This window comes from Musca autumnalis, unplaced genomic scaffold (assembly GCF_047663935.1).
Source record: "Musca autumnalis isolate F117 unplaced genomic scaffold, ASM4766393v1 scaffold_3, whole genome shotgun sequence".
Lineage (NCBI taxonomy): Eukaryota > Metazoa > Arthropoda > Insecta > Diptera > Muscidae > Musca > Musca autumnalis.
This window is the reverse complement of record NW_027411866.1, coordinates 7,477,482-7,491,955: the sequence shown is the minus strand read 5'-3', so window position 1 is coordinate 7,491,955 and position 14,474 is coordinate 7,477,482. Positions and strand designations below refer to the sequence as shown.

At 31.1% G+C, this 14,474-nt stretch overlaps 1 protein-coding gene across 2 annotated transcripts in view; it reads left to right on the top strand.

Annotated features, from left to right (window-relative positions):
• Atf3 (Activating transcription factor 3) overlaps positions 1 to 14,474 on the top strand; it is a 118,969-nt gene that overhangs the window by 72,749 nt on the left and 31,746 nt on the right. For both annotated transcript variants that reach the window (XM_073979450.1, XM_073979452.1), the window contains exons 4-5: positions 7,446 to 8,016; positions 8,110 to 8,199. In XM_073979450.1, coding sequence (XP_073835551.1) covers positions 7,813 to 8,016; positions 8,110 to 8,199 — 294 coding nt within the window. In that variant the 5' untranslated portion in view covers positions 7,446 to 7,812. The remainder of the gene's footprint in view (positions 1 to 7,445; positions 8,017 to 8,109; positions 8,200 to 14,474) is intronic.

The following is a 14,474-nucleotide window of genomic DNA, read 5'->3' as shown; positions in this document are numbered from 1 at the left end:
TTTTTCTATAGAAAAAGTTCGCTGAATTGACTTTTTCTATGGAAAAAGTTCACTGAATTTACTTTTTCCATGAATTTCCTTTTTTGTAGTAAAAGTTTGCTGAATGGACTTTTTCTATAGAAAACGTCCGCTGAGTTGATCTTTTCGATAGAAAAGAATGTAGTTAGTTAGTTTTCCAAGTAAATATTTTCTTACAAATACGAATTTAATAAACGTTAAACCTTGCAAGAGGTCATTTACCACTTTATTTTTATTAGACTTAGCAATTTTAATTAAAAATCTTTTACCGATTAATTTCATTTTCCTCTCTTGCCTTGTATCAATAAGCTATCTTTCCTAGATATTTTATAGATCTGCCGCAATTTCTTTTGTTTTACCATTAATTTTCTTACGATTTTCTAATTAATGTCATTGATATCGTTGACGCACAAGGAAAATAAACCAGAGATTATTTGGATTTTCCTCTATGCTTCTTTTACCGCCCCCAAACCCCTCCTTAACTCGAGGAAATTTCGAAAAACAATAACAACAGATGACTTTATGGCCAAACTTAGTTCTTTCATAAAAATTCTTCAATTATTTTTCCATCACAGTTTAGTTTAGATTGCAAACCCTGAGACATAGAGAGTGGGGTTGCAGGGGTTACAAAAGGCCAAGGGTTTGACTCACTCAATGTTTAGATACAGTTTTTACACTTTAATTAAAGTTTTCTCAGTTGAGATAGAAAAAGAAACAAATAACCAGGCAAAGATAATGAGTCTGGTTGAGGAAGATGATGGTTGTTGGTTGGCATGGTGGTGCGGTGGTAATGGTAGCATTCTCTGTGTCTCTGGGTGCCGGTACATTGTTCCTGCTGTGTTTATTTGTTTGTTACGATTCATCAATAAAGAATTTCTAAGCGTTTTCTTTACTTCATTCTTTCGTTCAATAAAGTAAGTTCCCAATAAATATCGAACTGTTGTTTAGAGTCACTTAAAGACAGATAATTGGTTTTTTGTTTTTACTTTGTTTGTTGCCCTTACTCTTTGCACCAAACCCCCTAACCATATTTGCAAGCTATTACTGCTACCATAAAAAGTTCTTTTTTTTTTGATTTTTTTTCTAATTTCAATTCCATTTTGCTGGGAACAAAGTTTGATTCATTCGTTCGTTTGTTCATTAGTATTCGTGGCATTAGTCCGAACCATAAATTTTGCTGTTTTTAATAGCATTAAAGTTTTTATGTTGTTAACATAAAAACCTCCCAAACGACGGCCTAAAACTCAAAACTTTCTTTATTAAATTTGCAATTTTGCTGTTTTTTTTCTTTCTTTCTTGCCAAAAGTGTCCTGCATAAGTAAGTTGCCATTTAGTTTGTTATTCATTGCGCCTGGCCATTAATATAACCAAAATTAGTCTGTATTTTCAATTTGTCATTTTGCTGTTGTTGTTTTTTTTTTTTTTTGTTCATTTCAATGTTTATGGTTTTATGCGTGAACATTTTACAAAATTTGATCACGTCCGCGGGAAGTTGTAAACAATCAACAAACGCATTTGCTGTGTTATCGAGTTCATGCTTATGTCGTGCTGATGTTTTTTTGGTTTTATTACATTGCTTTTAATAAAAATTTTGTATGTGTGAAAATCATGTCAGACATGACTAAAATCCTTGAGAAACCATGTCACAGTATTTCTTATCCTTGCCATTGCCGACGAAAGATACCATAAATCCCAGAATGTTTAAGGGGAATACATTTTCATTATTGAATTAAACTTTTCACAAAATGAATTTGGGTTTTTATGGCACTTAAAAACGTAAAAACATCAATCAAACTAACTTTTTCTGTAGAAAAAGTCAATTCATCGATCTGTTTCAAAAGAAAAATTAAATTCAGCTAACATTTTCTATAGAAAAAAGCCAACTCACCAAAGTTTTTCTATAGAAAAAGTAAATTCAGCAAACTTTTCGTGTGGGAAAAATCAAGTTAGCAAACTTTTTCTATGGAAAAGTCAATTTAGCGAACCTTTCTTATAGAAAAAGTAAATTCAGCGACATTTTTTTTCTAAAGAAAGAAGTCAATTCATCGAACTTATTTAGAGAAAAAGTAATTAAGCGAACATTTTCTGTGGAACAAGTCAGTTCAGCAAAGTTTCTCCATAGATAAAGTCAATTAGCTAAGTCTTTCTATAGAAGAAGTAAATTCAGCAAATTTTTCCTGTGGAAAAAGTCAAGTTGGTGCACTATTTTTATGTAAAAGTCAATTCAGCGTACTTTTCCTACAAAAAAGTCAATTCAGGAAACTATTCTAGAGAAAAAGTCAATTCAGAAAACTTTTTCTAAATAACAGTAAATTCTGAGCACTTTGTCTTTAGAAGGACTTAATTCAGCAAAGTTTTTCTACAAATTCAATTTAATTCAGCAATGTTTTTCTAGATAAAAAATTAATTTAACGATGTTTTTCTTAAAAAAAATGCAATTCAGCAGAGTGTTTCTATAAAAAGATCAAATTAGCAATGGTTTTCTATACAAGAAGTCAATTCAGCTAACTTTTTTTAGAAAAATACAATTCAGCTCACTTTTTCCCTAGAAAAAGTCAATTAATCGAACTTTTTCTATAGAAAAATATAATTTAGCTTACTTTTTCTATTGAAAAATTGAACTCAGCTAAATTTTTTATAGAAAAATGGAATTCAGCAACCTTTTTCTATAGAAAATATCAATTTAGCAAACTTTTCTGTAGAAAAAGTCAATTCAGTAAACTTTTTCTGGAGAAAAAGTTAATTTAAAGAAATTTTTCTTTAAAAATATGCCATTCAATAAAATGTTTCTATACAAGAAGCTAATTCAGCTAACCTTTTCCTTAGAAAAATACAATTTAGCTAACTTTTCTTCTAAAAAAGGTCTATTAATCCAAATTTTTTCTATAGAAAAATTTAATTTAGCAAACTTTTTCTCTAGGAAAAGTCAATTCCGCAAACTATTTCTATAGAAAAATTGAATTCACCAACTTTTTCTAGAGAAAAATTGAACAAAGTTGAGCAAAGTTTTTCTATAGAAAAATTAAATTTAGTTATCTTTTATAAAAAATAAATTCAGCAACGTTTTTTTTAGATAAAAAGTAAATTTAACTATCTTTTCTTAAAAAAATGCAATTCAGCAGAGTGTTTCTATAAAAAATGATCAATTTAGCATTGCTTTTCCATACTCAGCTCACTTTCACTTCCCCAGAAAAAGTCAATTAATCGAACTTTTTCTATAGAAAAATATAATTTAGCTTAATTTTTCTTAAATTTTTTATAGAAAAATTGAATTCAGCAACCTTTTTCTATAGAAAAGATCTATTTAGCAAACTTTTTTCTGTAGGAAAAGTCAATTCAGCAAACTTTTTCTGAAGAAAAAGTTAATTTAAAGATCTTTTTCTTTAGAAAAATGCAATTCAGCAAAATTTTTCTATACAAGAAACTAATTCAGCTAACTTTTTCTTTAGAAAAAACAATTCAGCTAACTTTTTCTCTAATCCAAACTTTTTCTATAGAAAAAGTCAATTCAGCAAACTGTCTCTTTAGAAAAATTGAATTCACCAAACTGTTTCTCTAGAAAAAGTCAATTAAACGAACTTCTTCTATAGAAAAATATAATTTAGCTTACTTTTTCTATTGAAAAATTGAACTCGGCTAAATTTTTTTATAGAAAATTGAATTTAGCAACCTTTTTCTATAGAAAAGATCAATAAGCAAACTTTTTTTCTGTAGAAAAGTAAATTCAGCAAACTTTTTCTGGAGAAAAAGTTTATTTAAAGAACTTTTTCTGGAGAAAACGTTAATATAAAGATTGTTTTCTGTAAAAAAATGCAATTCAGCAAAATTTTTCTATACAAGAAGCTAATTCAGCTAACTTTTTCGTTAGAAAAATACAATTCAGCTAACTTTTTCTCTAAAAAAGGTCTTATTAATACAAATTTTTTCTATAGAAAACTGTAATTTAGCAAACTTTTTCTATAGGAAAAGTCAATTCAGCAAACTGTTTCTATAGAAAAATGGAATTCACCAAGATTTTTCCAGAGAAAAATTAAATTTAGCACATTTTTGCTATAGAAAAATTGAATTTAGCTAACTTTTTTATAGAAAAATTGAATTCAGCTAATTTTTCAACAGAAAATTTGATTTCAGCTAACTTTTTCTATAAAAAATTTAATTCAGCGAACTTTTTCTATTACATAAGTCAATGCAGCAAGCTTTTTCTATAGAAAAAGGCAATTCAGCGGAATTATTCTATAGAAAAAGTCAATTCAGCAAAATTTTTCTGTAGAAAAAAATCAATAAAATGAACTTTTTCAACAAATAAAAATTCAGCGAACTTTTTCTATAGATAAAGTAAACTGAGCCAACTTTTTCTCTAGAAAAATACAATTCAGCTCCTTTTCTCTAGAAAAAATCAATTAATCGAACTTCTTCTATAGAAAAAGTCAATTCAGCTAACTTTTTCTACAAAAAAGTCTTATTCAGCTAACTTTTTCTTTAGAAAAATTCAATTCAGCTAACTTTTTCTCTAATCCAAACTTTTTCTATTGAAAAAGTCAATTCAGCAAACTGTTTCTTTAGAAAAATTGAATTCACCAAACTGTTTCTCTAGAAAAAGTCAATTAAACGAACTTTTTCTATAGAAAAATATAATTTAGCTTACTTTTTCTATAGAAAAATTGAACTCAGCTAAATTTTTTATAGAAAATTGAATTCAGCAACCTTTTTCTATAGAAAAGATCAATTTAGAAAACTTTTTTCTGTAGAAGAAGTCAATTCAGCAAACTTTTTCTGGAGAAAAAGTTAATTTAAAGATTGTTTTCTTTAGAAAAATGCAATTCAACAAAATTTTTCTATACAAGAAGCTAATTCAGCTAACTTTTTCTTTAAAAAAATACAATTCAGCTAACTTTTTCGCCAAAAAAGGTCTACCAATCCAAATTGTTTCTATAGAAAAATTTAATTTAGCAAACTTTTTCTATAGAAAAAGTCAATTCAGCAAACTGTTTGTATAAAAAATTGAATTCACCAAGATTTTTCTATAGAAAATTTGAATTCCGCTTACTTTTTTAAAAAGTTCAATTCAGCAAACTTTTTCTATTAAATAAGTCAATGCAGCAAGCTTTTTCTATAGAAAAACACAATTCAGCGGAATTATTCTATAGAAAAAGACAATTCAGCAACATTTTTCTGTAGAAAAAAATCAATAAAATTAACTTTTTCAATAGATAAAATCAATTCAGCTAACTTTTTCTATAGAAAAAATAAACTTAGCCAACTTTTTCTCTAGAAAAATGCAACTCATTTTACTTCTTCTCTAGAAACTAATCGAACTTTTTCTATGGAAAAAGTCAATTCAACGAACTTTTTCTGTAGAAAAAATCAATTCAGCTAACTTTTTTATATAAAAAGTCAAATCAGCCAACTTTTTTTTATAGAAAAAGTCAATTCAGCTAACTCTTCTATAGAAAAAGCCAGTTCAGCTATCTTTCTCTACAGTAAAATTCCATTCTATTGTCAACTCTCAATGTCTCAATGTCAACTCAACGAACTTTTTCTATAGAAAATTCAATTCAGCTAACTTTTTTTATAGAAAAAGTCAATTCAGCGGACATTTTCTATAGAAAAATTCAATTCAAAGGACCTTTTCTATGGAAAAAGTCAATTCAACGAACTTTTTCTGTTGAAAAAATCAATTCAGCTAAATTTTTAATATAAAAATTCAAATCCGCAAACTTTTTCACAGCTTGTTGTTTGTTTGATCACTTTCCCAGTTCCTGTTTGCAAAATTTTGAAATACATCAATTTGTTTTTTGTGTGTTTTTTTTTTAATACATCAATTTTGCCTGTTAATTTATGTGTCTGTCAAGGAAGTATGTCAAATATTTCTTTTGAAAACATGTGGTAGTCTAGCTGTCTCGTTCGTCTAGTTAGTCAAGCTTCCCCCATAAAAACCACAGCAATATAAATTTTTAACAATTGCCCTTTGGAATTTACATATTTTTATTTTTTATTTATTTATTATTTTTTTTTTTTTTTTTTTTGTTATGTCAGCTATAATATTTTGAAAACGTGAGCTTCTCACACAATACCACAAGGACAATTTTAAAATTTTTTTGGGAATTTCGCTCCAAAAAGTTCATGGGATAGGGACTGAGTTTATGGGTGGGGAAAAGAGTTGAATGACTAATACGAAGCTTTTCCTAAAACTCTGTTTTTTATTTATGGAACTTTCGATGAACTAATTACAATGAGAATAATGAAAAGGGAATTTTTAGAATAATTATTAATTTTCGGTGTGCCTCCCGTGTATTATGTTGTTATGAGGTCCACAATAATTATTAATTATTATTAAATTTTATAATAATTATTAAAATTCATTTAGTTTGACAAAATATTTAAAATGGAATATATAAAATATTTTATAAGAAACTGCAAATAACTTTTCTGTGGCTTTGGTAACATAAGCAATAATTTTCAAGCAAAATTCGCTTATAAGCAACTGTTGCTTATATCCGAATTTTTGCTTAAAAGCAACATATTTTCAATTTGGAATAGTTTACATGATTTTAAATGGTGTTTAAAAAAGGTTTTGATGATTTTTCCACAATATTTCTTAAGAAAATTATTTTGAAATTTCTTTTTTTTTTTGGGAAAAATTTATTTTTAAGCTATTTCATATATTCTGAACTTTTGTGCTATTATTGCCCAACTACTCTGATAAATGTTTTTCCATTGAGTGTTCCATTTAAAGTTGTATACCAAACCTCTTAAAAGAGATACACACATTCATAACTCAAAAAAAAAAAAAAAGAATAGAAAAAACACACGACGCACACACGAAAAACCAAAAAAGAATTATGATTTATGAGTTTTTATTGTTCCCGTATGGAACTACTTGAACATGTACAAGTTCTTTTTTCTCTTGAGTTCTCAATATTCTTTGTTTTTTTTTTTTGTTTTGTTGTGTTGTATTTTTTCACAAGAAATGTGGAAGAATGCCAAACATGTTATTCTAAACGTAGCATGGTTGGGATAGGAAATGTTCTTTTTTTAATATGTATAAATAAAAAAGTCATTATGGGGGTTAAATATGGACAAAGGCAGCAGAACAAGAAGAAGACGGCAAAGAAACAACCACAATACCACACCTTTTGGTGGAGCGGACAGACAGACGGACAGACATAAATTCCCCCAAAAAAACGCGTACAATATACATTTGGAAAACACCAACACTCGCCTTAATGACTGCTCAAAGTCTCTCCACGCTGAGCATTAATTGTTTAATTGATTTGATTAAATAGTCTCTGCTGCAATTAAGCAACAACAACAACATGTTTTTCCCATAAATTTCAATTATTTTTTTTTTTTTTTTCAAGTACAAATTTTTTATTCAATTTTTTATAATGTATTAATTTCTCTCTTTTTCTTGCTTTTCTTTGCAGTTTAAATTGTCTCTGTTGGGTAATGGATTGTCAACGCCTAAAGAGATTCAACAAAGCATACCCAGCAGCAGCAGCTCACCATAATCCCAAATTGAAAAAATTAGAATTCTAAAAACCAAAACGCAAAATTTGCTTCTTTCCCCACAAAAAAAAAAACCAAAAGAAGAAATTTTTTTAAGAACAAAAGCAAACGAAGAAAATATTTTGTAACGAAGGCCTTAAACTGTGATTTTAATTTATAAGTGTTTCAAACAACAAAATCTTAGCTTAACAAAAAACAAGAAGAGGAAGCTAAAACAACAGCCTTATTTTTTGCAAAAAAATTTAAATTCAGAAAAAATAGTCTATAACAAAATACACACACAAAATGTTTAATTTAAATATACCTCCTTCATCGTTGTTGGGTGTGGAAGGCTCGGGAGGTTTATGCTCCAAGCCCAATACACCCGAAATTCTCAATTCTCTAATTGCCATGACAAATCCCTTGGATAATTATAATTTTAATGCCAACAACAATAACTCCAGTGCCTCAACACCGAATTCGGTGACAGTGCGCAATTTTACAAACCAGGTGGGTACACACACAAACAACAACAAAAACAAAAAAAAAACTATTGTCCCAATTTCCCCTAAACTAATTATGTAATTAAATTTCTGTTTACAGAATATCTCCCAGGATAGCTGTCATTCGAGCAGCTCCTCAACACCATTGGATTCACCTGCTAATACAAATTTTACTCCCAGTGTACAACAGGTAAGCCTCAGAGGAAAAGGCAAATGGCATTTTCTAATTCAAACACCCACACCTAAACACAATTTTTATAGCATCTTACATACATATATGTATATGAACATACGTATTTTTGTGCTCTATATGCAAATCGTAGTATTACTCATCACAATGTTTGTTTTGTGTTTCATTGATGTCCGCCACAAACAACAACAACAACAACTCATTTTCTTCATTCAATTCATTCACAAAAAAGAAAAAAAATAAATAAAACATAAAAAAGAGCTCAACTGAAATGGTGCCATTTAATTGGAGACGTTTGCCAAATGCGCCCACGCCTCAATGACTGGCTGGCTGACTCGCCGGCAAGTACGTTGTTGTTGCTATTTTTTCATGAGCATCGAATTTTGACAGCTTACTGAAGGCGTAAATTAAAAAAAAAACGCAATTCAGGGCAGTGGAAACAAAATATGTGGAACAAATGAATTGTAAGGAAATCCTCCTCAGCTCCATTAATCTTTAGACCGAAGAACCATTTTTTGTAAACAGAAATACAATTTAGAACCATGGAAACGGAAAAGAATGAAAGGAGAAGGAAGGGATGTAAAGTAAATGGGCCTCAACTTAAAATTCAAATATTTTGGATCGAAGGACCAATCAAAGAAATCTGGCTCTCCCTAGGAAGGTATAGATTTTATTGAAATCCATAAGAAGACCTTGTGGTCTTTAATGAGAGAACATTGTGGTTTTCTATGAGAAGACCTTGTGGTCTTCTATAAGGTAAATACTTTGTGTGGACCTTGTGGTCTTCTATATGAAGAAAACCTTGTCGGATTCTATAAAAAGAAGACAAGACTTTGGGTTGTGGCCTGTTTTAAAAGGAGCTTGTGGTTAGAAGACCTTGTAGTTTTCCATAAGACGAACTTATGGACTTCCATAAGAAGACCTTGTGGTATTTCATAAGAAGACTTTATGGTCTTTCATTAGAAGTCCTGGTGGTCTTCTATAAGAAGACCTTGTGGTCTTCTACAAGAAGACCTTGTGGTCTTCTATAAGAAGACCTTGTGGTCTTCTATAAAAAGACCTGATGGTCTTCTATAAGAAGACTTGGTGGTCTTCAATAAGAAGAACTGGTGGTCTTCTATAAGAAGACCTGATGGTCTTCTATAAGAAGACCTGATGGTCTTCTATAAGAAGACCTGATGGTCTTCTATAAGAAGACCTGATGGTCTTCTATAAGAATACCTGATTGTCATCTATAAGAAGACCTGGTGGTCTTCTATAAGAAGAAGACCTGGTGGTCTTCTATAAGAAGAAGACCTGGGGGTCTTCTAAAAGAAGCCCTGGTGGTCTTCTAAAAGAAGCCCTGGTGGTCTTCTAAAAGAAGCCCTGGTGGTCTTCTATAAGAAGCCCTGGTGGTCTTCTATAAGAAGACCTGGTGGTCTTCTATAAGAAGACCTAGTGGTCTTCTATAAGAGGACCTAGTGGTCTTCTATAAGAAGACCTAGTGGTCTTCTATAAGAAGACCTAGTGGTCTTCTATAGGAAGACCTGGTGGTGTTCTATAAGAAGACATGGTGGTCTTCTCTAAGAAGACCTGGTGGTCTCTATAAGAAGACCTGATGGTCTTCTATAAGAAGACCTGGTGGTCTTCTATAAGATGATATGGTTGACGTCGTGGTCTCCTATGAGAAGACCAGGTGGTCTTCTATAAGAGGGCCTGATGGTCATCTATATGAAGACCTGGTGGTCTTCTAGAAGAAGACCTAGAAGAGGAAAACTTGGTGGTCTTACATAAGAAAACCCGATTGTATTCTATAAGAAGACCTGGTGGTCTTCTATAGGAAGACCTGGTGGTCTTCTATAGGAAGACCTGGTGGTCTTCTATAGGAAGACCTGGTGGTCTTCTATAGGAAGACCTGGTGGTCTTCTATAGGAAGACCTGGTGGTCTTCTATAGGAGGACCTGGTGGCCTTCTATAGGAAGACCTGGTGGCCTTCTATAGGAAGACCTGGTGGCCTTCTATAGGAAGACCTGGTGGTCTTCTATTGGAAGACTATCAGAAGACCTGTTGATGGTCTTCTATAAGAAGACCTGGTAGTCTTCAGTAAGAAAACCTTGTGGTCGTCTGTAAGAAGATCTTTTGGTCTTCTATAAGAACTCCTCGTGATCTTCCGTAAGAATACATTTTGGTCTTCTATAAGAAGATCTGGTGGTCTTCTAAAAGAAGACCTGGTGGTCTTTAGTAAGAAAACCTTGAGGTCTTCTCTAAGAAGATCTTTTGTCTTCTATAAAAACTCCTCGTGGTCTTTCGTAAGAATATCTTTTGGTCTTCTATAAGAAGACCTGGTGGTGTTCTATAAGAAGAAGACTTGGTGGTGGCCTTCTATAAGAATAAGAACTTCTGGTCTTCCGTAAGCAAACTTTGGGGTCTTCTGAAAGTAGATCTATTGGTCTTCTAGAAGAAGACCTGGTTATCTTCTACATGAAGACCTGGTGGTTTTCTATAAGAAGACATATCACTCTTCTTTCTATTAGATGACCTTGTATACTATGGAGAGATTTTTGTTCTTCTATAGAAAAACTGTCCTATTCCCCTTTTGTAATTTCCTCCAGGCCCTTTAAAAGTTTCCTCCTCGCCTTTCCACGCCTCGAACTCGTCTTTCCGGACTCGCCTTTGTGGCGAACGTTATTCATCAACGGCTTAGCAGTATGCAGCTCCTCTTATGGGCTTCAGCGGATTTTAAGGGAATGTTTAGAGTCTACAATATCATTCGCAGCCTGCCACATTTCAGTGGTGCACTTAACTGAAGATATTGGCCTCAATTGCTACATTCAAGTCAGTATTTTTTCAGATTCCACAGGCTTCGCAGAAAATACCACTGCCTGGTTGCCGTTTGTCAACATCGAGCTGGTTTTGGTTAGTTTCAGACACTAGATGTTTCGCAGGGTTTGACTCTTCGGAATTTCCCTGCCTCAAAGGATGCTTGGGAAGTACATAGAGTTTCATTAAAAGCATCCTGATCTATTATCGATAATTTGCATGTTCTGCTCTTTAAGACGTCGACCTTTTTGCGACTATCAAAGAATTGTGGTTATAAAACGGATGACTGGGCCTCCAAAGGTCCGAAACCGTGTTCTTCGGATTATTGGTTTACTAGAACAGTATCTTGCAGAGCTCCCAATACTCGCTTGAATTCGACTCGCGAGTGGAACTCTTCTCGAATTCGAGCAAGTTGAGGGAAGCAACTTGCTCCTCCCCCCACCAAAGAAAAACTTACCACACCCCCACCAAAAAATTGCACCCAAAAAACTTACCACTTTTCACTCGCGAATAAATCGGAGCTCTGGTCTCTCGTTAGAGATGAAGGCTATGGAAATAGCAAAAAACTGCATTCAAAGAATTCGATATACCAAAATACAACTTTTTACACAACTATTCGGTTATAAGCAACAGTTACTTATATCCGTTTTTTGTGTAAAAAAACATTTCTGAAAGAAATTAGAAGTAGCAATTGCTTCAAAAAATTGTGCTTGGTGCTGCACATCCCAATTTGGGGTGATTTATTTCAAAAATCAAGAAAAAAACACCACGTTTACCTAGCCTAAAAAAATAAAATTTTTTGTGCTAAAATCTAATGGAAATTATATATTGCTCTAAAAATTGTTGTTGATGCTCCACATCCCAATTTACACCGAATAAAAATTGTTGCCATTTGATAAAAAAATTCAAAGATTCAGTCAAAAACTTATCGATTTTCCGGCGATAAAAAAATTTTCATATTGATAAAATTCGATAAAATTTTTTGATTACAAAGTAAAAATGCAGCTGATAAAATATTTCACATATAGACAAAAATATTTATTAAAATATTCCACATTTTCCTTGAAAACAAAAAATATTTTCTTGATGAAAAAAATTCTATAAAAAATCGATAAATATTTAAGTCAATATGTGAAATATTTTATCAGTTGTATTTTTACTTTGTGATCAAATAATTTTATCGAATTTCGTCAATTTGACAATTTTCTTATCGCCGGATTTTTTCTGTGTAGGGTCATTTATTATAAAAATAAACAAAACAGCATTTGAGGCTTAAAAAATTAATGGGAAACTATCTAAAACTTATTCCCAAAACTTTATCCTATATTATATAAATTTTAATCTATGGGAAATAATATAAAACTTAATCCCATGAGTTGTAACTGCCAAAATACAACTTTTTAGACCAATATTCGGTTATAAGCAACAGTTACTTATATCCGTATTTTTAACAAAAAAACCTGCCCAAATGAATAAAACAACAGTAAATTGCTTTAAACTATTTTTAGAAAGCCATATAATCTGTTTTAGAATGATTAACAAAATGAAGTCTTTGCAGCCCAGTCTATTATTGCTTTTAAGGTCCCACTGTCACTTCTCAGAAAAATTATAAAATTGTTTAACTTTTTTTCGTTTGATTTCACGCCTTCTTCTTTTCTTATACAATATAAGAACAAATTGAAATTGTAAAATGTCATAAAAAGTGACAGTTAAATGCGTGTGCATCATATGCATGCATAAACCAGAACATGTACAGTGGACATACACACATATAGATTAGTGAGACTCATAACCGCAAAACAGCACACACATCAAATAATATAGAATATTTTTTTTTTTTTGCTTTGCAAAAACAACAGCAACAAAACTAGAAAATAAAACAACATTTAAATACATCGACATTGGCCTTAATGATGTTGTTGCCTGCCAGTTTCTAAAATGCTGTTGCAGGCACATCGCACTTTTTTTCTCTTCTTGTTGTTATTAATAATTTTCATAATTCCCACAAGTTTAAATGTTTTGTGAACCGGAGGAGAAAGAGTGCGGGAATTTGTGCGTCATATTGCATGAAAAGCTGGCTGCCAAGCATCTGTTGCCTATTTCTTTGGTGGATTTCATTGTCCACATCTCATCTCGCCAGTTACCGGCAATTAGATAGATAAATTGTTAAATGTCATAAATAAATGATTTTAATTATTATTGATTTTTATAGTAAAATGCAAATTTCATAAATAATTGATGTTGTTGTTTTAAACTTGGGGAGGCTGAGTGTGCAGGGTTGCAATTACGTTTCATGATGATTGACTTGGTTAGGAAAAATTTTGATTTTTTAAAGGGGAATTTAGATTTAAGCAATTTGAGAACTTTTGTTTTTATTCTGATCGAATAAAATCATCAGAATAGTAATCAAATTTATTTAAATACAAGCACTTCTTCCTATTTTATTCAAATGCGATAGTTAAAATGAAGACCAATAGTAATTTGAAAACGTTTGCGTAATACGTGGGATATACAAAGGACCCTTTGATGGAAAAAGATGCTTTTCATGCTTCTTTTGTAGTTTGATTTGAATATTATCATTGGTTTTCATATCAAATTAAACTAAAAATGTACTTTTTCCTTTTGTTTCCTCAATTCATTTATAAGAATCTCTTGGGTTTGTATATTTTATGCTAACAAAATAAGAATTAGACTGTAGAAAATATTTATACGAACGTTTGTTACAAAAATGCAGCCTAAAATAGCAAAATACGTTTATAAGTAACAGTTGCTTATATCCAAATTTTGTTTGAAAAAAATTTATTTCAGCAAAAGTAACATAAAACAGTTAAAAATAACAAAAAATTCCTTCCAGCCGACTTCCAATATTTTGTTAACACATATTTCTGCTTTTGGTCATAATTCATTCGATCTGCTACCCACCAAACAAATTGTCTTGTTTTTTTTTTTATTAATTTTTTTGAGCAGAGTATCATGCATAACTGATAAAAAATAAGCATTTCAGTCAACATTAATAATAATTTTTTCTGCTGTTGGTTTCCGCATAACGCAAAGTCAATATTTATACGAGTAATTAACACTATGTTGATGATAAAGAAGAAGAAGAAGAAACACAATAAATGAAGAAGACTGTGTCTCACCACATTCAACTGCTACTATGCAAATTTTCATATACCCAAATATTTCAGCAGCTTTGCAACCAAACCAAAAAAAAATATCACAAAAACACTGTGAAATATTCCAAAACCCCCGTTCAGACCAACCACTAATAACCAAATATTGTTGCTGTCAAGTAATTTTTAGCACTTTAAATGCATGCAGCAAGAAATGCAAAAAAAAACAATAATAAAAAGAAACACAACTGCGTTCCGACCAAACCAAACATTGTAGGCAAATATTGAAACTGTGGCTGTTTCTTTATAAAAAGAAATGAAATTAATACAACAAGACATATATGAAACAAAATAAAAAGGGAT